This window comes from Chrysemys picta, chromosome 11 (assembly GCF_011386835.1).
Source record: "Chrysemys picta bellii isolate R12L10 chromosome 11, ASM1138683v2, whole genome shotgun sequence".
Classification (NCBI taxonomy): Eukaryota; Metazoa; Chordata; order Testudines; family Emydidae; genus Chrysemys; species Chrysemys picta.
This window is the reverse complement of record NC_088801.1, coordinates 73,908,179-73,931,932: the sequence shown is the minus strand read 5'-3', so window position 1 is coordinate 73,931,932 and position 23,754 is coordinate 73,908,179. Positions and strand designations below refer to the sequence as shown.

Sequence of the window (23,754 nt, the reverse complement as noted above, 5' to 3'; positions counted from 1 at the left end):
CCTTGGAGCTGGAGCATACAGTGGAGAACAGCTGCTCCCTAGCTCTGGACCCTTTCTGGCTAGCCATATCCCGTTCATCCACTCAATACGCATAAGGCAATACAGGATCTTTGATGTGGAGTAGCTACTGGTGGTGATGTGATGGGGACGCAGTACTACTGTCATACTGCAGAGCTGTCTTTACACACTTCTCCAGCCACAGACAACATAGGAATATTCTTCTAATTTTCCCAGGGAAATCATGCATTTGCCTCCCTCCCTGTCTCAAAGCAGAGGGCATCATATTGCCCTCAGGCTGGATAAGCTGCAATGGTTAGATAAAAGGCTGCTCCTTAGAGCATGGTAAAGTAAAATTCAGCATATGGTAATCTCTTCCCCACCTAAATTACTCAAATTTCTATTCCTGCTGTTGTATTAAAATTCACCGACACAATACCCTTCTTTGACCAAAGAAGTATCTTTTCAGCAGCCTGGTGAGTTTGGGCAAGAGCAGGTGCTTGAAAGCTACTGAGGTGCAGTGTTACAGCTGGTGTTTAGTGAAGCAGGCTTCCTTGTCTTTGCTGTGGTTTCACATTACGTTTGTGCCACACAAACTTTTATCCTATGTTCACTCTGTTCTACTACTGAAGAATGAAATCGGAGAAGGTAGACGTGCAAGGCTCTTCCTGCTAACAATGCCAGTGTGCTGTATTTACTTTTTCCCGTGACTAGAGTCTGTCGAGCTTTATCCTCCTTTATTTTGCGCCTTTGCTACTGAATCTATCGAAAATCATTGGCTGGCCTGGAAATAGTTAAGGCAATTCATGTCGTTCCACTGTCTGCTCCCTCATCCTGGAATAGCTTGGGAAGAATTTTAAAACCAAGCCTAATTTTAGGGATAGGGAGTAAGTTTGACCCAAAATTTTGTCCAAAGCTGGAATTGAAAAGTTTTGAACAGAACCTTTTTGGAAGTCAGCTCACCTTTCATTCTCATGGGCCTCAGGAACTACTACTTCTTTCTGAGATCCCAAGAAAGAGATTAGTGTCCTTAAGGTATCTCCAGCCCATTCAGTTCTTGTGTGTCCAGCACTGTGTGGACATGCAAAGCAGGGTGAGAGTGCTTGAGGGGGCTTTTCTTCCTTTACTCTGATGTAGAAGCCTGCCAATGGGGAGCCACACTTCTGCCTGTGTGTACCAATCAGCAGAAGACCACTGCACAGAGTGTGAGTTGCACCCTGCAATTGAGTAACAGCTCGGCTGTTGCAGTTGCACTCCTCTGTGTCAGCCAAAATATCTTCTGTGACTTCTGCTGGAGCATAGCTCCTCTGTCCTCATCATCCCCACAGAGTGAGTTGCAGCTTCCAGTAAATCAGTATCGGGGGTAGCCGTGTTAGTCTGTAGCCACACAAAAAACAAGGAGTCCGGTGGCACCTTAAAGACTAACAGATTTATTTGGGCATAAGCAAATCAGCATGGCCCAAAGTATTTTGATCTCCCTCTGCTGGCTCTGCAGCAGAAGTTAAGTAATCGTTGCTGGTTCACAAAAATTAGTTAACGTAAGTCACTTAGGCCCCAGTCCTGCAAACAGTCAATGGAACAACTCCCAGGCTTAATGTTAATTCTGTAAACACTTCAGCATGAACGCGGAATTGGTGCAACAAAAATAACCAGATTAATTTCAGCTTTGTTGAAAACAGCACGTAAGTTAGTTTTTCCAAATTGAAAAAAGAAATGTCAGGCAGAAATGTATTGTCAGGCTTCGGAGGATACAGGAATATTAAATAAGTGTAAAATAAATTGCCAGTGTTTTAAACAATTACTGTCAGTTTGACCCCAAAAATGTATCTTTAAGCCTCACTTTTAAATGAGTAGGTCATATTTTATTCTGAGTAATAAAAGTGAAGTTCTACGTAGAAGGTGCCATAGTATGGCACAAAGGTTGGATGATTAATAAAGTATTCTTGATTGACTACTAGTATCTGTACTTTGTTTACTCTCTCCGGGAGCATAGAGAGTTGAAGGGACACATTGATCAGACAGGTAGGACGCTCTTTTACTCCAAAGCCATAAGAACTGCCAGAATGCACTTTAGGGCCTTTGGAATTAAAGGAGTGTATATGTTTTTCTCATCCCATTACTCAGCGTTGCTTATTTTCCCCTGTAACATTCCATGCCTTTCAGCTGCTATGGCAATTAGCAGTACTGCTTATACTGTGTGTGTGTGTGTGTGTGTGTGTGTGTGTGTGTGTGTGTGTGTGTGTGTGTGTACATATATATACACAGTGCACAGCAGGTTAACTTTAAGAACCTGGGCTCTTGCCCTCCCCTGAACTTCATCCTCTAATGTTGGAAATATGAAAATTACACTCAGTTGCATTAGTTCCCACACACACACTTAATATAGAGTAGGTTAGACCTACAAATACTCATCCTTCCTGCATCTCCTCATCTCTTGAATCACACTTTCAAAATTTGAATGCAGTCATTTACACTCTTTATTGTTAACGGCAATTGCTACTACTTCTGCCGCTGATTCCTACAACTACTGAGTGAGCATGTTGGATGCCCCAGGAACAATTATAGACCTTCATTTTGAAAACACTCATGCACATGGTGACGTTCTATACCTCGGGGGAGCCTGCTATAACCTCCATATTCCTCATTTTCATATAATCCTGATCTTATGTATAAAGCATGCCTTGTAAGGTAACAGGGGAAAGGTTATGATCTGCTAAAAGTCATTTCTCTATCCATATATGTATATCATTAATGCATATAAAGTTGTGAGACTTGTGTAGAATGGTTGTCATGCTGTAAGTTGGGGGAAATCAGCTGGATATTAGCTCCCCAGAAGCAGCAGCAAGGAAAGTAACCAACGCCCGGGTGGGATGTCAAACAACCCATCAACAGCCATTGTCCAGCAAGGGAGCTACAATGCAATGACTCACCTGCATGTGGCCACACCAGGGGACTTGCTCAACCTTGCTTGGAGAGACTCCGTAATGCTCACCTGACTCTGGGGGGGTGGGGGCGGCAAGCAGAGCCAAGGGGGAGGAAAGGACATCATAAAAGGAAGAGACGTTTGCCATGCTCTTCCTCTCTCTTCCACCTACATATACAGACACCACCACACCAAGTGACTAAAGCACTGATCAAAGGGGAGAGCCTGGCTAAAAAGCAACCAGCCAGCCTGTGGTGAGAAGCATCTAAGTTTGTAAGGGCACTGAAAGTGTTAAAATCAGCTTAGAATGTGTTTTGCTTTTATTTCATTTGACCAAATCTGACGTGTTATGTTTTGACTTATAATCACTTAAAATCTATCTTTATAGTTAATAAATCTGTTTGTTTATTCTACCCGAAGCAGTGCGTTTGAAGTGTGTCAGAGGCTCCCCTTGGGATAACAAGCCTGATGCATATCAATTTCTTTGTTAAATTGATGAACTCATATAAGCTTGCAGTGTCCAGCAGGTATAACTGGACACTGCAAGAGGGAGGTTCTTAGGGTTGTGTCTGGGACCGAAGATATTGGCTAGTGTCATTCGTTTGCAAGTAGCTGGAAGCAGCTTACATGCCAGAGGCTGTGTGTGAACAGCCCAGGAGTGGGGGTTCTCACAGCAGAGCAGGGTAAGGCTGGCTCCCAGAGTCAAGGATTGGAGTCACCTAGCAGATCACTGGTCCAGATAACACCAGAGGAGAACATCACACACATTTAATTTTACTACCATGCGTAACCTTATTGAATTCAATGGGACTACCTGTGATAGTAACATTAAGCATGTGCATGAGTATTAGCAGGATCAGGGTCATAATTACGATCTTCACCCTAATGGGTTAAATCCACTTCTGATGTAACTTCACACACTAGTACATATGACCCTAATGACCATTGCGTAATAACGAAGGAAAGGGAGCCAGTCTTCATGATGTCTTGATGACAGTTCCTAGTGTACATCACAACTAGCAGAGACTTTCCTTTAAGAGTAGAAGAAAAGTCAGCAGTCAGGATTTTGTTTCACTCTTTCCTTGGTGGCTGGAAGCCATTTTTGCCCACAGGTCCCTCTTTCTCTAGAAGACAGGGTGTGGTGCCCTTTCAAGCTTGTGGGAAGAAAACTGTAGCAAATGAGCAAAATGAAAAGTGAGTGAAGGGCCCTATGTTGCCTGGTTAGTAAGGTGGGAGGGCTGAAGGGCCTCACTCCCCTCCTATGGTCCCTGGGCTGGGGCCAGGCACTCCCCTCAGCACAGAGATTGCTCCCTCTAGCACACAGGGAGCATTCGCCACTCTGACAGAGGAGCAGACACTGTAGAAACGAATGGAGACTGCAGTGGGCATGCTCCATTTGTGCCCCTAGGCACTCAGGAGGAGACTGTGCCTCTCAGGAGCACAATTGTTCCTGGAGTTGCCCTTGTGGTGCAGCAGCACAGTCAGGGCCACACATTCAGGCACATTTGAGCCCTAAGGTTACTGCCCCTATGGACCAGCATGGCCTTAATCACTGAATATTTACGTGAGAATTTGCACCGCTATGATCAGATCTGGCAACATCTGGCTGTGTGTTTACTTGTTTGTTTTATCAAACTAATATAGGATTTGAGACACTTAAAACGCACTTCCTCCATCACTGCCTGAACAAATAGTGCCCATTCTGGTTATGGGTCAGCTGGTTCCCTATCTTAAGCAGTAGGGGCCAGATCTTCAAATGGTGTATGCTGACTTACACCATGTGAGGATCTGCCCCCGGTTGTTTTGATGTCATTCTTTTCCCGCCTTTTTCTTTTCCTTAATGTTTTGTACTTTATTTCCTCCCCCCCCTTCCTGTCCTTTATTTAGATTAAATGTTAATGCTGGAAAAACAGACAAATGTCATGATTTCCACAGACATGAAACCAATCCATAACAACATGCTTGCAGTAATTTGTCATTATCTTACACGTATCTGATACTATTTTGCCTTATGTTAACATGCTTTAATTTTAAAAAAAACTTATTCAAAAATATAAAAAGAAACTGTGAATATTAGCTGGTGCAATGGGAGAACACTTGGCATTCTCCCCAGACTGGGGAGAGAGAAAGAGGTTATTGTAAAATGAAGTGGACAGTTGTATGGGCAGTTTTGGTTGCACTGTTGCCTATTGTCAGCTCTGAAACAACTTGCATTTGAAATGTTCTAGCCTGAGGATACCCACTGTTCATAAATCAAGCCTGTAGTTGGGGTACAGCCTATAGGGCCAGACATCCTCAAAGATTTATAACCTCCCCACTGCAAAATTGTTTCTAGATACACACAGCTAGGAAAGTACAATAGCGTATTGTGTTCTTCTGTGCTGGCGTACCCCATGAGTCTCATTGGTTTCCGTTCATCTGAGTCCCCAGTTCTAAGAACATGTACAAAACCCCCATTGATCAATTGGCTGAGCTGTCAGGGCACAGCTAATGATGTTCTTGCTTGTGCCAATCTTTCATACCCCAGTGGTTTTATTTTGTTTATCTCTTCCACCTGGGTTAATTGCTGCAATCTACTGAGTCAGTTGGTGCAATGGGATATAAATGAAGTAGGAAGAAAGGGGGAAAGATCTGGGTGGGCTCTTAATACATTAAGAAGAGCAGGGCCAGCTGCGTCCTGCTGAAGCTGAAAAGTATAGTATACACTTTAAAAAAATTAAAGCATGTACATTCAATAGCAGGCTCAGATTGGTCATATTTTTGCTGAGCATTCTAGTCAATCAGAACATCCCCATCGATATCCTGAAGAAATAAACAAATACAGAGAGCTCAAGCCACTATGTCCAAGATGAGAAACCTTACTGCAGTATTATCCTGTCATCTCCATAGCCTCATTACAATTGCAGGTATATCATTCAGTATTATAAAATGCATAGGCATGAGGGAACGATATGATTGGCTTACGAAGATTCCAACCCATACACTTATGGATGACAATCACGCCGGTTGCAGCTGCTTGGCCTCTTCATCACAACAGAAAATTAATATGCAACTGCATTCTCAGTCCCAATCAGACCAGCAAGATAACTGGTACAAAATAGCTCTATAAAATGTAACAGACATAATTCAATTGAATGTGTTAATAATCCTTCTGCCAGGTGCCGGTGACAGCAACAAGGGCTAGGTTCAATGTATCTAAGGTAAATTGATATATGGCTCGAACCCCACCCAGAGCAGTACTCTTGTTTCTGGCTCTGGGAAATAAAAATTAAGCTTCCCTTGTCACGCTAAAGGGAAGTTTTTTTTCCCCACTCACAAGCGCTCGAAAGTCATTCAGAAATATGGAACACAGGAATCTTTAATTTGGGGAGAAAGATGAACACAACCAAAAGAAACATGAAACAAAACAACGATATATATTTATATATGAGAAACTGAACAACCCAAATTAATACACCAAGAGTTTGGTCATCTCCCAGTCCAGCTTATGGAGCTCCAGAACCCTGTACCACCACAAACTCCACCCACCAAAAACCCCACTCACAGGTTGAGTTAGTCTCAGTGGTAACCAAAGGCTATCCAAGGGCGGCTCTCCTCTGCTTGTCAGCTGTAGACCTCAGAGAACTATTCTGCCAGATCTGATGCTAATGAGCAGCAACCTAGTCCAGTCCAGTGCTTTCATGTCTGCCTCCACCAGCTGAGTGGGCTGGCACACTGTGAAGTCAGCTCACTATTGCCACCACTGGTCTGGTTAGAACTTTCTGTGGAACCAACTCTACTCCACTGCTGCCAGTGAGGCCTTTGAACAGAGCCAGCTCTACTTCTTTATCATTACTGATACAGACACATCTCTCTATAGAGTTTTTCACTGAGGTTAGGGAATCACCACATGGGGAGCATAGAGCAGAACTGGACCCTAAGATAAAATCCCTATTCTCTAGATCAGAGTTCTTCAAGACAAAACTTCCTATTTCTTTTTTGAGGCCAAGCTTTGTTATCCAACCAAAGTCTGTTTCTTATTCAGTCAGGGTGATTCCTCACCCCTGGCATATCTTGCACAGTTCTATGTCATTTCATGAGCACAGTACTGGCAACAACCTAGTATCACCTTTACGCATGAAAACAAACATTTCCAACCAAAAGAACAAAAACTCAATAGGTGGAATTATGGGTAAACAATATTACAATTCATGTAAATGAAGTTAGCCAGAGCTGGATTTTCCACTTCTCCCCAACAGAGGGAGCAGAGAACTCCATCCCTCTAGGTTTTCTAGCCAGGGTGCTTGCTTTAGTTTTTGGATGAAGTAAAACTGTACTTTCAGCTTTAGATACAAATCTCCTCAGAATTCTGAGGGAGTCAGGTCTGGTTTTTTAGTTGCCACTTCTCCTTACCTTACAGATTTAAACCTTGTTATTTATGTGTAGTATAGTAAATCAGAGGCCCCATCCACATAGTGAGAGGTAGCCTCTGCCCTGAAGAAAACACAGTGTAAATAGACAAGACAGATAAAAACAGTATTATTAACCCCATTTTGCATATTGGGAACTGAAGCACAGGGAGCTTAAGTAACTTGACCAATGTCACACAGACAGTCTATGACAGAGCCAGGAATTGATGCATATCCCGAGTCCCAGCCCATGGTCTTAACCACAAAACTATACATTCTGTCATCTGAGGTCCTTTCTCACATTATTTTCCTACCTTACTAGCTGTCATGCATCAGCATTTGATAGACTAGGGATGAACAGTGAAAGCAGAGTTCCAACCCTTTGTACATGGCACGTCCTTTCTTAGTTCAGGATTTCCAGCATGGCTGTGAGACTGAGTGCTCTTTTTAAAATACGTCTTTAACCATTCCTATGTTCCAATTTCCATCTTACAGTAGCATGTTCCAATATACTCTATGTTGCCACTGTAAAAAAAACCACAACAACTAGTGCTGATATAGCACTTTCATCAGTAGATCCCAAAGCACTTTTCAAAGGGAAGTGAGTATCATTATGCCCATTTTACAGATAGAGAAAGTGACGCATGGTGAGGTGAAGTAACTTACCCAAGGTCACCCAGTAGGCCAGTGGCAGAGCTGGACTAGACCTCACACACTTATCTTCTAGGCCACACTACCTTCCTTGATCCCCCCCCCCCCCCCGTAACCGTATGGACCCTCTACAGCCCTAGTGGGCCCTTACTTCAGCCTGCAGCCTGGGGCTCTGCTAGGCTGGAGCTCACCAGCTCCCTGGCCCTTCCCCAGCACTGCTCCACCCTCGGTACCTTCCTCAGCTCCCCTGGCAGCCTGGTCCCTCCCTCTCCAAAGGCTAGAGAGAGTGTGTGGGCTCCTAGCCCACTGCCCTCCTATAAGGGCCAGCTGAGGCTGCTTCCCCACTCAGCCTGGGGACTGCTTGCTCCCAGCCACTGCCCTCTCCTGGGCTGTTTCAAGCCCTTTAAGGCCGGAGCAGGTGACCACCCCGCTACACCCCCACAATCACTGCTGTTGCAGCTAGCCTGGAAAGGCTGGATTGTAAGAGAAGCCTGCTGTTATTGTCACAGCCTGTGGAAATACCGGCAATTCCTTGCAGAACCGACAATTTCCAAGATGCAGGTGATATAAATTCCATGTTCTCATATTGCCAATGAAAAAAAACATCACCACCATTGTAACCTTTAAACTCCTTTTTGATGCTACTGCAGCCCAGTTCCTGACAGGAGAATAAAAAGGGGAGCCTAACATTTTATTTTTTTAAATTGCAACCACTGGACATCGAATCATGCAATAAGGGTTGTGACGGTTGACGTACATGCCTTAGGTTCTGATCCTGCATTGACTTCAGTGGGGTTTCACATAGGCACAAGGGTCTGCCTATGCAGAGCTCGTTGCTAGACGGGAGCTGTCGTTACAACTACATTTTGTGACGAACTCCAACAATTTCTAACTTTTTTATGTTATTAAAGCATAATTTTAAAACTCCTATTTCTAAACCCGCTTTACTAGTAGAGACAATAAAAAAGAGCTATGGTTTAATTAAGTAATGCTGGTAAAATACATAAACTGTGCTTTAAAATACATTTTAGCTAAGTTTTTAAAATCTTTTTGGAATTAAAATGCACATCAGTGCTTGCATTTGTGAGATATCCACACCTCTGGAGTCTTGGAGCCACTCAGTAACTGTGCATGCAATTGTGTGCTAATCAATGTTTATATTTGCTGCAGCTAAGATATTCTTTTCTCCTTTCAATTAGCACTTATAATAAGATGTGGGCAGAAGCCCAAGAAGCCCTCAACGGTCTGCTCCAGAGGGAGACAGAAGATAAGTCCCTAAAGCCACAGAAGGATCGCATAACAGTGTTCCAGACTTTAGCCACCTTCTACATCAAATATGTGCAAATTTTCTGTAACTTGGAGACTGTCTACGACCAGATCGTTCACCCACAAAAACGGTTAGTGATTCGGCAAGTGCTGGAGGGAGTGATGGGCCGTATCCTGGAGCTGAAGAATGAAATGGTGGAGCTGGAGAACTCAGAGTTTCATTACTTTGATGATATCCTGCAAGATCTTAAGCTGTCCCCTGTAGGTATACTTTTATCATAAGCAAGTTAGGAGTATAGTCTATATAGTCTATAGTCTAATGTAAATCTGTTGACGTCAATGAATCTGTGCTGATTTACTCCATCTGAGGATCTAGCCTAGTATTTACCAGCAAGTCAATACTATTTAACTGTACTGGGCTAAATTCTCTGTTGGTGTAAATTGGCAGAGCACCATTTATTTCAATGACACTGCCCCAATTTACACCAGCAGAGAACTTGGCCTACTCTATGCTCACTAGTTTACTGCATAGTCACTATTTATGGTATTTCTGTTAAAAATAACTACACAGAATATATTCGTTCTACAGTGAGCCTTTCACATGGGAACAAGCTTTTAAAAAGGAATCTGCTTGATCAATGTTATATTTCAGTATGTCTGTAATACTACCAAAGAGGTATAGTTTTTAATAAAGGTGATCTCCTTTATGTCTGACTTGTTCTACTTGGTCCTAAAGTGAACTCATGCGAGAATAAATCAACTTCTATGTTAATAATGGTAACATTGCAAATCCACCCTGATTTTACTGTAGGATCACATAGGATGGTCCACTCAGGACCAAGCCACAGCCAATATCAGACTTCAGTTTGATTTGCCTTTTGCTTCAAGGTGAATCAGTTTGATCTCATGGCTCTCTCAGAGGTTACAAATAACACTAGGTGGGGAATAGACTGGTCCTGTGGTTAGTTCTCCAAAGTGCCACCTGAGAAACTTTAGTCTGCTCTCTCATTGCAAGACAGGAAGGGGCTGGGACCACATTCGATGTCTAGGGGAAAGGATTGCCTTGTAATAACCCTTCTATCCAATTTAAAAGCAGTTGTCTGAAGGACAACCCAACGAAACCTCAACCCTAGTAAATACAGTAGAACCTCAGAGTTCTGGACACCTCGGGAATGGAGGTTGTCCGTAACTCTGAAATGTTCATAACTCTGAACGAAGCGCAGTTCAGGCTCCAGCTCCAGCAGGATTCAGCAACAGTTGAGCTCCCTACTCAGCCCCAGCATGAATTAATCATGTTCCTCTCCAGGCAGGGGTGTGTGGGGTGAAAACAGCACGTCCCCCTCCCAGCTGGGGGGGGTAAAAACAACACGGCTCCCACCCAGCAAGGAGGAGAGGGGCAAAAGCTGCGCAGACCCCAGCGCTGCTCCTGTTCTTCAACCCAGATGTGCCTACCTTTAATATGCAATACAGGCACAGTAGAGTACTTGCTTTTTTGTTTTGTTTTGTGTCTCTGCTGCTGCCTGATTGGTTGCTTCCGGTTTCACATGGCGTCTGTCAGTCCATAACTCTGGGGCTCGTATCTTTGAGGTTCTACTGTATGGCCATAATATGGATCCTTGAAGGTTGAAGGTATTAAAAAACGGATGAGAAATAATGGCGATTTGACTGATATTTCCTTTTGTTTCTGACAACTCTACCTGTTGTCAAAGTTGGGTACTGTAGGTAACAGCTTCTCTAATGGAAAAGTAAACAAAGTTATTGTTTAAATGATTATTATTTTCTGGATCCTGGTTCTAATGTGAAAGAAATTGCCAAGTGGTATCTTAATATATTATAGCATTAGTTCTTTAGTTTTTAGATATGAAACATGTTGCGGCTTTTAACTGATTTTGCCATATAAATATGTATAGTACAGTGATTGCCACTTATTTCAATCAACCATCTTTCTGCTACTTTATTCATAGCAGACAACTATTTTGACCACCAGAATACATATTGGAGAATATAAAAGCATCATTCAGAACCTGATAACTTGACATGTGTTAGATTTTTTTTAAAACCACAATTATGATCATTACTGTATTTTGATGATTTATAGATAAATCAACCAAGAGAGAAAAGTTGATGAGTTTGAAATGTAACATTTTTAACATCAGGTGTTAAAAAAATGGAGATGAATTCTCGTCCCTCTGCCCCACCTTAGGACTAACAAGACATGGTGTCACTGCTGAGTAAGATAGCATTGAGACGCTTGGGGAGGGTGGTTTAGAACTGTTCTCAACAGTTGATGATAACATAGACTTGATTATTGATATTGGTGCTATTTTGGTGGGCATCAAATGCCTTTTCCCCTTGCTGCTTGTGCACCATACTCTTGCCCATATCTGAAGTGATAGCCAGGGTTCTGTAGAAACAAAAGCAACAGTCCGTTTGCTTGAGCGAATATTTTAGCCATTTCTTTAATAAAATCCTTGTTAATAGCACCATTGTGTTCCAGGTCTATCAGGAGTCCAAAACAGAGACTACTGTCAATGTGTTTTCATGTTTGCAGTGACACAGTAGTCATGTTTAGTCCCAGAACATTAGAGAGACAATGTGGAAGCGGTAACATCTTTTATTGGACCAACTTCAAGCTTTCAAGCTTACACAGAGCTCTTCTTCAGTTCTGTGTAAGCTCGAAAGTCTGTCTCTGCACCAAAACTAGTTGGTCAAATAAAAGATATTACCTTGCCCACCTGGTCTTTCTAATGTCTTTTCATTAATTTGTACTTGCCATTAAGGAGTGCTAGTGATAGCTTACTCTTGGAAGAATTGCCTCTATTCATAAGCAAGGTTCTAACAATCAATTGTGCTACTCAGTAGTGCCTTGGCTTCTACTAACTTATAGATCTTTTGGGGGTTCTTCTTTCTCTGCATGTCTCTCAAAGAAGCCCTCTTCTTTCACTTCTCTGCATCAGGGAGTAATCCTGTAAGAAAACAAGCAATGGAAATGTGAGGCAGTTGTAATTTTTATCATCGAATCATAGAATCATAGAATATCAGGGTTGGAAGGGACCTCAGGAGGTCATCTAGTCCAACCCCCTGCTCAAAGCAGGACCAATCCACAACTAAATCATCCCAGCCAGGGCTTTGTCAAGCCTGACCTTAAAAACCTCTAAGGAAGGAGATTCCACCACCTCCCTAGGTAACCCATTCCAGTGTTTCACCGCCCTCCTAGTGAAAAAGTTTTTCCTAATATCCAACCTAAACCTCCCCCACAGCAACTTGAGACCGTTACTCCTTGTTCTGTCGTCTGGTACCACTGAGAACAGTCTAGAGCCATCCTCTTTGGAACCCCCTTTCAGGTAGTTGAAAGCAGCTATCAAATCCCCTCTCATTCTTCTCTTCTGCAGACTAAACAATCCCAGTTCCATCAGCCTCTCCTCATAAGTCATGTGCTCCAGCCCCCTAATCATTTTTGTTGCCCTCTGCTGGACTCTTTCCAATTTTTCCACATCCTCATTGGAGCGTGGGGCCCAAAACTGGACACAGTACTCCAGATGAGGCCTCACCAATGTCAAATAGAGGGGAATGATCACGTCCCTCGATCTGCTGGCAATGCCCCTACTTATACAGCCCAAATTGCCATTAGCCTTCTTGGCAACAAGGGCACACTGTCAACTCATATCCATCTTCTCGTCCAGTGTAACCCCTAGGTCCTTTTCTGCAGAACTGCTTCCTAGCCATTCGGTCCCTAGTCTGTAGCAGTGAATGGGATTCTTCCGTCCTAAGTGCAGGACTCTGCACTTGTTCTTGTTGAACCTCATCAGATTTCTTTTGGCCCAATCCTCTAATTTGTCTAGGTCCCTCTGTATCCTATCCCTACCCTCCAGCATATCCCAGTTTAGTGTCATCTGCAAACTTGCTGAGAGTGCAGTCCACGCCATCCTCCAGATCATTAATGAAGACACTGAACAAAACCAGCCCCAGGACCGACCCTTAGGGCACTCTGCTTGATACCGACTGCCAAATAGACATGGAGCCATTGATCACTACCCGTTGAGCCCGATGATCTAGCCAGCTTTCTATCCACCTTACAGTCCATTCATCCAGCTCATACTTCTTTAACTTGCCGGCAAGAATACTGTGGGAGATTGTATCAAAATTTTTGCTAAAGTCAAGGAATAACACATCCACTGCTTTCTCCTCATCCACAGAGCCAGTTATCTCGTCATAGAAGGCAATTAGGTTAGTCAGGCATGACTTGCCCTTGGTGAATCCATGCTGACTGTTCCTGATCACTTTCCTTTCCTCTAAGTGCTTCAGAATTGATTCCTTGAGGACCTGCTCCATGATTTTTCCAGGGACTGAGGTGAGGCTGACTGGCCTGTAGTTCCCCAGATCCTCCTTCTTCTCTTTTTTAAAGATGGGCACTACATTAGCCTTTTCCCAGTCATCCAGGACTTCCCCCAATCGCCATAAGTTTTCAAAGATAATGGCCAATAGCTCCATAATCACATCCACCAACCCCTTTAGCACCCTCGTATGCAGTGCATCCAGCCCCATGGACTGGTGCTCGTCCAGCTTTTCTAAATAGTCCTGAACCACTTCTCTCTCCACAAAGGGCTGGTCACCTTCTCCCCATGCTGTGCTGCCCAGTGCAGCAGTCTGGGACCTGACCTTGTTCGTGAAGACAGAGGCAAAAAAAGCATTGAGTACATTAGCTTTTTCCACATCCTCTGTCATTAGGTTGCCTCCCCCATTCAGTAAGGGGCCCACACTTTCCTTGACTTTCTTCTTGTTGCTAACATACCTGAAGAAACTCTTCTTGTTACTCTTAACATCTCTTGCTAGCTGCAACTCCAAATGTGATTTGGCCTTCCTGATTTCACTCCTGCATGCCTGAGCAATATTTTTATACTCCTCCCTGGTCATTTGTCCAATCTTCTACTTCTTGTAAGCTTCTTTTTTGTGTTTAAGATCAGCAAGGATTTCACTGTTTAGCCAAGCTGGTCACCTGCCATATTTACTATTCTTTCTTCACATCGGGATGGTTTGTTCCTGCAACCGCAATAAGGATTCTTTAAAATACAGCCAGCTCTCCTGGACTCCTTTCCCCCTCATGTTATTCTCCCAGGGGATCCTGCCCATCAGTTCCCTGAGGGAGTGAAAGTCTGCTTTTCTGAAGTCAGGGTTCGTACGTATTCTGCTGCTCTCATTTCTTCCTTGTGTCAGGATCCTGAACTCGACCATCTCATGCTCACATACTCATCTTATGATACAAGTGAGTAAAGGCAGACTCATGGGTAGACATTTCCAATCATTCTTGATTCTGAGAGGTGATTAGATACCACAGGGATAGGCACCTTAGAAATACTGAAGAGGCTAGATAACTAATCTAGTCTTAATTCCTTGTAATAATAACAATGCAATACAGCTGATTTGTTTTCCAAGATGTTGATTAAATAATGTGGGAGGATCATACTAATGAGTTTATTAAATTCAGAGGAAGTCACTGTCTGTACATTTTTATATACCAGCACACTCTGAAATGTTCAAAATAGTTGCTAATTTTCTTATTTGTAATTGTACAATTTTAAAAAAATGCTGTGGAAACCTGTATGAAACCGGGTGGGGATGATTCAGAAACTGGATTGATTTGTTGTTGTTGACTTAGACCTTGAGTAATTACAAAGTAATAACACAGCAGCTGTTACATAGGTCAAGTCACACAACACTCCTGGAAATTCAAGAATCTTTAGGCCAACTTAATTAGTCTGTAAAGGAAAGGTAGGGTGACCAGATGACAGAGGTCAAATATCGGGACACGGGGGGGGGGGCGGGGGGGCGGAGCAAAAAAAAAAAAACAAGCAGGCGGCGGAGCAAAACAAAACAACAACAAAAACTGCCGGAGCACAGGAAAAACTGAGAAATCACCGGCAGTTCCACGCCCCCCCCTCCCCTCCCCTGCTTGCCTCTGCTCTGTCTCCACCTCCCCCCTCGGGGAGGGAGGGGGGCAGCACGCAGAGCCCCCCCTTCCCCCGCCAGAGGGACCTGCCAGGGGGCCAGGTGAGTCCCAGGCAGTGCTAGCCTTAACTGGAGCGGCTCCCAGGAAGCATCCAGCAGGCAGGTCCCATCCCTCTGACTCCGAAGGTCACGCAGGTCGGGTCGGGTCGAGGGGGGCGGGGGCAGGGGCGGGGGGGCTCGCTGCTGGTGCCTACAAGCCCCGCCCCTGCAGCACACAGTGGACACCTACTCGCCGTCTCTGTGCGTGCCTGGGGAGTGGGGCTGCAGCACTCTGCAGGCTCCTGCCGGCCGGTGGGCGAGCGCCAGGAGTTCAGCTGTGCTGCCCCAGGCCCAGGAAGAAGAGGTGAGCGGCGCCGGCAGCACCGGCTTGTGTCCTCCACAAGTGCGTCCCGACCAATGTAAGGTCGGGACGCGGGACAAGTCCCCTAAAATCTGGACTGTCCCGATAAAATCGGGACGTCTGGTCACCCTAAGGAAAGGTGTTAAGGTAATAAGCAACATGGTTTTAAATACAGCTCTAACAGTGTCCCATGAATATTTCTCTCCCCTAGGAACACATAGAAATCCCTATCCCAAGGTATTTTATTAAGGAGAAGCTGAAGGTGCTGAGAGAGAGGGAGAAAATTCTTGCTCAGATTTTAATTAATTCTGGATTGCAAGACATCAAACCGGTTAGTATACCATGGGTACCGTAATGATCTAGTCATCTGCCTACCCTTTTATCTTGTAACTGAACATGTTTTCAAACATATGAGTGAAGCAGATACATTTTCCCCATACCAATCTATAATGAAACATTGAAGTGAGAAATATTTTTGTCGTATATATTTAATCAAACTGCATTGACAGGTGAATCACAACTGGAAAGAGACATAATGTACATTTCCACCAGGAATGAATGTCTTCAATCTGAGCAATATTAACAATGGTAACTCTGCAAAATAATCTGGCTTCATTTTATGCCGTGAAAGTAATAGAAGGGCAGCATTATGGCCCCAGTACAGCAAGGTACTTAAGCATGTGGCTAACTTTGATTGCACAAGTAGTCCCACTGATTTCCACTTAGGTACATGCTTAAGTACTGTGCTGAGTCAGGGTCCATAACAAGAACAGAAATCACAGTTAAGATTGCATAAGTATCATAGAATATCAGGGTTAGAAGGGACCTCAGGAGGTCATCTAGTCCAACCCCCTGCTCAAAGTATTAGCATTCTAACCTCCCATTTTCAGTTGTTGATAACATTCTGAAAAATTCCTGTGATCTTTTCTGTACAGCAATGCAGCTGCAATAGCTAGGAAAAGAAAACTGAAATTTGGCATCGAGATAATCCTAAGAGAGGAGAAGTGTCTTTGAACAGTCTGCTGAAAACTGTTTTTGAGCTGATGGAGTTAAGACTCTTTGGCTCTGCTGTATATGTGCAGTACTCTTTGGAAGCTTTCCTCCCCTCTAAACTACTTACGTGCACAACTGTACATGCATATCTGGCTAACTTAGATTCATAGACTTTATGGCCATAAGAGATCACTATGATAATGTAATCTGACTTCCTACAATACCCAGGCCATAGAATTTCACCCTGCGGTGGAGGAAATTATTCTTCCTTACTAGGTACGTGAGACTATCAACACCAATAATTTGTGGTTGAACTAATCTGGACGGTGAAAATAAGGAGTTGAGCGAAGGCTCCTGTGCATTTCATAATGAGCTAACAAAAATGTTCATATGCAGAGCCTTAGTCTCAATCCCTGCACATCTTAAAGTGTGTTTCCCTACCCATGCTCTGCCCACCTCCTTCACCAGGAGTGACCTATTAAGGATGAATCTGCCCAGTGTGGAGCCAGATTACATGGCAGTGAGGACTTTCCACATTTGTACTCTAGTGTAACTGTAGGGCAGATCTCTCTTGACATGCTACCACCATGTGAGGCATGTAAAGCTGAATAAATAATCTTGTTTATTAACACAGTTTGTATATGTGCTCCGTGCTCTACTTCCAGTTAATTCTGTCTACTGATTTCCTATGCTCAACTACTACCACTGAGGTTGCACTTCGATATGCATCATAGTGAACCATATACATTCAGGAAATTCTAGCTGTCTACTAACAGGATTCCATATTCCCGTATGCATGTAACAACAAACTGTTACAGAGCATGCATTAAAAATTCAGTAGTTCAGCAGGGGACTTTTATGGATATCATTCTTGTGTATTCATAGATTGTGTATTTTTCCTTGTAGGAAGCAACAGAGGGTCCTGTGGCACCTTTAAGACTTTCCTTGTAGGGAAAACCAAGTTTAAAATTTAGTACAGTGAGCTCAACTCAATATTTGTATACAGAACTGTATCCAATTGAGGGTGTCAATAATAGGAGAGGGAAAAAATTCTGCCTTTCCGGCAGGTGAACTCTAGACCTCATGGGCATATCCAGAAGCCCCTATCTCCAGAATTTAGGAGAAAAATAAGAGGAAGCTAGAGAGGTCTATTAGTTTAATCGAATTTAGCCATACTGATATTTAGGCTTATTTCTCAAACAAAATAAAAGTTATAAGTTCTTTGTTACATAAACTACAGTAAGAACGATTCTTACTTTTTACCCCTATGTCATCAGGAACTCCTTGCCCCCTCAAAATCCAACCTTACCAAAGGGTATGATGGTTATAGAAGTGGCAGGTTCACTTTCTCCTTAAAATGCTTTTCAGGTTAAAATTAAGATCCTGATACAATTATCAAAATGCCAAACTGTCAAAACTAAAATTAGGTGGTCCTGAGGTGTGGGTTTCACCCCCTCTGCGTTGGGGCTACCTTTGTCTTGGATGAATTCCACTAAGATATCATTAATTATTCAATTTTCCAACTAACAGAGTTAACAAAAGACACATCTGAATTTTCAAAATGATTCAGGAAAATAACTCTTAGGATCTACATGTTCTGATAACATTTATCTGTTTGTTTTTCGCTGTACCACAGAAGAAATACATAAAGCCCTTGCCTCTCGAAGAAGTCATTAGAGTAATCCAGATTTCGGAGAGGGCTCGTCAGGGTCGCCTAAGGGCTACATTCATGAAGCAAATCTACCTGGAAGAAAAGAGAGAAAGACAAGCCAGACTTCAGGGAGTAAAAGGTCCGAATTTGGATGCTGCTGCACTTCGTATTCAAAAGGTGAGTCTTGTTTCTGTCAGAACAGTGCTGGAAGAATTGACAATGTGTTTTGTTCACAAGACCAGCATCAACAGAAATGAACCTCGTGATACAGAACATTCTGAATTGGCATTAGCCTAACTGTGTAGCTGGTTGGAACCCCATCACGTGGGCCATTCCAAACAAGATTGGACAAAGCACTAACACGAAACTGAAGGGAACAGTCCTGCCAGGGCAGTCCTCTGATTTCAGTGGCCCAACCTGTCCTCTCTGATCCACACCCCAAGATCCAAGTGTATCATTGGTGATTCATGTGTTTGGGGAGTAAAACGTGCTGCTGTCTCTGGGGCAAAAGAGAGTTTGTCCCTAAATAGAAAGAAGCAACCCTGCAAAAACTGAGACAGTGTAGTGAGTGTGGAATTGAGAGGCAGGCCATTGCTAGCTAGGATCCACATAGCGAATACTCCGGTGTGTTGGCAGGATCACAGAGCTCAGTGAGAGCAGGAATGGACCCTAGGTCTAAACAAGCTTTCAACAATTATGCTTTTAACATGTGTTGGGAGGAGAGGGAAGAGCAGACTTCAGAATTTGTTTAAAATAATACCGCAGATGGCAACCTGTTCAGGAGTAATTGCTTCAATTGTATATTCTGTTTTTCCTTCCTCTATTTGTTTTTTCCTGTGCCTGCTGCAGTAAAGGAAGCAGTAACAAGGCCCATTTATCTCATTAGAGTCATGTTTACAATTCAGGTTTGGCGTGGATTTACCCAGTGGAAGAAAACAGTGAAAATGAGAGAAGAGGAAATGATATTTCTGGGGATGGTAAGTTTTGCTTCCCAAAGAATATAAAATGCATTCAAGATTGTATTCTGTTTTCCTTTGGATTTTTGTAATTTAACAATAGGGGAAAACAAGAAATTCATTTTCTGAAACTCTCCACATATTTTAAAGAGGTCTTTAAGACCAAAGAACTCAAATGAAATGACTGACGATGTGGCAGTAGGACAATCTCACTTCTGCTATAAACTCTTGTGATATACATTAGTGCCATATCTACTGCAGATGTGGAAACAGACAGACTTTGCTCCAGGATTTGGGGAATATGAGCCAGGCATGGCAGAGCAAGGTACTCACGTTAGTCGGTCTTCTGTTCATAATGCCTCAGGACTCAAGATGCTTTATTCCTGAAACAGAGTTGAACCTGTCAAGTCTTCTCCGCACACCATTTTGCAGGCCCACTCCCACTGTGTGTGTGTTTGGGGAAGGAAGTAAAAAGCTGCCAAAGAAATATATCCCCTAAGCCCACATGGGGGAGAAGCGGCAAAACAGCACCTCAGAGCACCTGGCATGGGGAGTCAAAAGAGGAAAATGGACATACACAGTGATCTTTTAGACCAGGAGTGGTGGAGAATAGAAGGAAAGCCTAGGGAAGTTTCCCCCTCTCCCATAATCAGGGAAGGTAAACCGTCTCCTCCCTGCAGGAATAAGAAGGTATGTGTTTCCCCCAGCCTCTCCATGCCTCGGCTATCGAGCTTCTCCAAGCAGCTGGCAGCAGCAGCTTATTCTACACGAGTCTGGTCTGTGGGCAGATGGGAAGAGTCAGAGAAGGAGAGGGCAGGAAGGAAAGCCATTCCCTTCATTCCCTGGAAACTCAACAAAATTCCATATTGCAAATTTGATCTGTCCTTGGAAGCAGCAACCGGTGCTCAGTAGCCTATGCATCTTGTTGGTGCCGAATACAAGTGTGGAATAAATTATAGTGCTCCCAGCAGCTAGCTGGGAGAGGGGATAGACTCTCCCCATACCTTTCCAGCTGTCAGCCATTCCCGCAAATGCATTTGTCCTGGCCCTCTCCACTCTGTAGTATTCATTTGATATGACATAGTATAGGTGCCACACCCTCCCAGGTCCCCTTATCTACTACAACACGGCGCTGTTGGTACTGTGTTCAAATAACAGCCTTTTACAATACTGCCCTTACAGTAATATTCATTCTCATCATGTATTTGGTTAGATGTATGTATGGCTTTTGTATTCTAGAGCTATTAAAATAGCATTTTAAAAAATCAATAGTCCATCGTTGAAACATACCTTCTGCTTCCCCCAAAACATAGGTTGGACAATTTTCTTATCCAACAGTGAAATTATACTTAGCCAGGTCATTGCTTTATGAAAACTAATTCTACCTCCAACAACATACAGAAAAAGAGTGTTACTTAAGAATGTTCTTCAAAACCTAACCTACAGAAGGAAATCTGAATTGCCCTAAGCCAGTGGTTCTCAACCTTTTCCTCGCCCCCTCAACCTCCCCCCCACACACACATGCTATAAAAACTCCATGCCCCAGCTGTGCCACAACTGCTTTTCTGCATATAAAAGCCAGGGCTGGCATTAAGGGGTAGCAAGCAGGGGAGGTGCCCGGCAGGTGACCAGACAGCAAGTGTGAAAAATCAGGACAGGGGGTGGGGGGTAATAGGAGCCTATATAAGAAAAAGACCCAAAAATCGGGACTGTCCCTATAAAATTGGGACATCTGGTCACCCTAGGCACACGCCATAGGGGGCATTGCAAAGCTAAGTTGCTCAGGCTTTGACTTCAGCCCCAGGTGGTGGGGCTTGGAGCCCCAGGCTGCAGTCCTGCACTGCGGGGCTTCAGCTTTCTGCCCTGGGCTCTAGCGAGTCTAATGCAGGCCATGCTTGGTGGACCCCCTGAAACCTGCTCCTGGCCCCCCAAGGGGCCGCAGACCCCTGGTTGAAAACCAGTGCCCTAAGCCAGTGGTTCTCAATGAGGGGTACATGTACCGCTGGGGGTACACAGAAGTCTTCCAGGGGGTACAGCAACTCATCTAGATATTTGCCTAATTTTACAACAGGCTACAGAAAAAGCACTAGCGAAATCAGTACCAACTAAAATTTCAAACAGACAACGACTTGTTTATACTGCTCTATATACTATACCCTGAAATGTAAGTACAATATTTATATTCCAATTCATTTATATTATAATTATATGGGAAAATGAGAAAGTCCGCACTTTTTCAGTTATAGTGTGCTGTGACACTTTTGTATTTTTATGTCTGATTGTGTAAGCAAGTAGGTTCTAAGTGAGGTGTAACTTGCGAGGACTCTAGTCTCTAGAAGATGACGGAGGAATGGAGGTCACAGGTGTGATTGGGTATACAGCTGCATCCTCTTTTCACTGTGGCCTGCACACTGATAATGGATGTGAAGACAGCAATTGTATTGTACCCGATGGGAAAAACTATACATTCATGGGGAGAAGAAGGCTTAAAACCTAACGCAACATCCAGATTCTTCACTTTCTGACCGGTTTTTAGGAGCAATGGAATTGATGTTTGCAATTCTGCGCTCGGTAGAGCCATTATTTGACATCAAATATCTAATTGAGGGAGATGGGGGAAATGAAAACTGCTTTGTCTTCCAATGTTTTCATATTTCGGATTTGTGTTTTTCCTGCATTTTTAATGCCACATTCCCAGCTACGGCCCTCTAAAGGAAATAGGCATCAATTCACATTGATGAATCAGCAGAGCGCTCCAAAGGTCAAGCCCCTTTGATGTATGATCATGTCAGCCCTCTAAAAAATGATCACAGGTCTTCATGGGTAAACATGCTGAATTTGCTTTTCTAATACTTTAAGACTTAGATAAATTAGAAGACATGGCCATCTATTATTTTAAGCCCATCACAAACGAGGCAGGACTTGTTCTGCAAGAAATATACATTCACTTTAAATTATTATTTTAAAATTATTTATAAAGCACTGTAATTTACATGGGGCTTTGCAGAAGGAGTTGAAAAACTAAAAATTATTAATGACGACTTTTGGGCCATTCAGTTATATGGACCTAACAAGAATATACACAAAGAAGATGGTCCAAGAGCCATCCTAACCGCCTCTGAACTAACAGTGCTCATGCAATTTGCTGTCAGCGCTTATGTCTCCTTGCTGACAGAAATACTTTTTGTCCATTTGCTTGAGTTTGAGTCTATTTCTTATTTTACTTGATGACAGAGTAGAAGTCCGTGTTCCAGAGATTTTTCTTGGCTCTAGTACAAAGTCTTGTTGTTATTATTATTATTTATTAGAGCTTAATTACAGAAACAGCATGATTGCCTCAGCACGTTTTTCTAAATCTCAGATAAATCACGATCTGAAAAACCTGCTTCATTTGTAAAAAGAAGCAGGCCTGACCGGGAACACATATATCTTTATAACTGTCTCCTGACTTGCTTCCTGGTCTTCCTCATATTCCTGCCATGGAGCTGTGTATTAGCAGCTCCACAGCTAATTCAGAGGTCAACGTTCCATTCTAAATTCTGTTTAACCCACTCTGACTTTGGCATGATAATCATGATAATTAGATTGTCTCGAAAATGTACATGCCGCATCCAGAAGAAACCTTTATTTTCTTCCTCCAGCCATGTTAAAGTTACAGGCCAGATTTTTTTAAAACTAGTAGCTAATTTCTCTTGTTTACCTGTAACTCAAGAACAGCTTAGTGTTAAGACTTCAGTCATCAGGGACCAGATTCATCAGTGTGCTGTGGTTGGTGTGTGTGGTCCAGTGATCCAAAGCAGCCATAAACCTAGCTTAGCTGGCTGGCTAACCCGTGATTATAGCTGCTTTGTTTCACTAAAGTGGTGCAATGCAGCCGGAGCACAATGATGAACCTGGACTCAATTCTTTTGCTAACACAGGTGCACCTTCCATTGAAATCAATGGGAGCTGTGCTCAGAATAGAGCCAGATTCTGTGAGGTGCTACGTGCCTCTGAAAGTCAGCGAGAGTTGAGGGTATCCAACACATCTGTGAAGATTCTCATCTCCTAATAGGACTGGTCCTTAAGTGAGGATATATTGGGCTCCCCCTGTACTCAATAGTCTCAAGACACAGGCTAGCTTAGAGGAAAATCTGTTAACATAAAAAGTTATTAAAGATTATTTGCAAATTGACTTATTCTACACAAGTCTGGTCCATGGGAAGAGAGGAGGAGTCAGAGAAGGAGAGGGCAGGAAGGAAAGCCAAAGTACACACCCTGGAAACTCAACAACCTTCCATGCTGCAAATTTGATCTGTCTTTGGTAGCAGCAACTGGTGCTCGATAGCTTATGCATCTTGTCAGCAGAGAATATAAGTGTGGAGTAGCTGTATAGGCACCCAGAGACTATTTGAAACCAGGGTTGATGTGTGGATTTCACTATGGATTGCATGAGATGCACGGCTCAATCCTGCAGGGTGCTGGGCATGGCGGCCCCAATCTGGCAAAACTCTTCAACACATTTTTATCTTCAAGCACAAGAGTCAGTTAAGCACTTCACATGCTGAAGTGATTTACAGGACTGAGGCCTTATTTGATGGACA

The 23,754-nt window shown here is 43.3% G+C and overlaps 1 protein-coding gene across 3 annotated transcripts in view; it reads left to right on the top strand.

Annotated features, from left to right (window-relative positions):
- The window catches only part of IQCA1 (IQ motif containing with AAA domain 1), a 151,365-nt gene that overhangs the window by 3,885 nt on the left and 123,726 nt on the right, over positions 1-23,754 (top strand). For 2 of the 3 annotated variants that reach the window (XM_042854525.2, XM_008172583.3), the window contains exons 2-5: positions 9,159-9,486; positions 15,783-15,902; positions 18,201-18,392; positions 19,121-19,192. In XM_042854525.2, coding sequence (XP_042710459.2) covers positions 9,159-9,486; positions 15,783-15,902; positions 18,201-18,392; positions 19,121-19,192 — 712 coding nt within the window. The remainder of the gene's footprint in view (positions 1-9,158; positions 9,487-15,782; positions 15,903-18,200; positions 18,393-19,120; positions 19,193-23,754) is intronic. The other variant, XM_042854528.2, reaches the window with a different exon arrangement.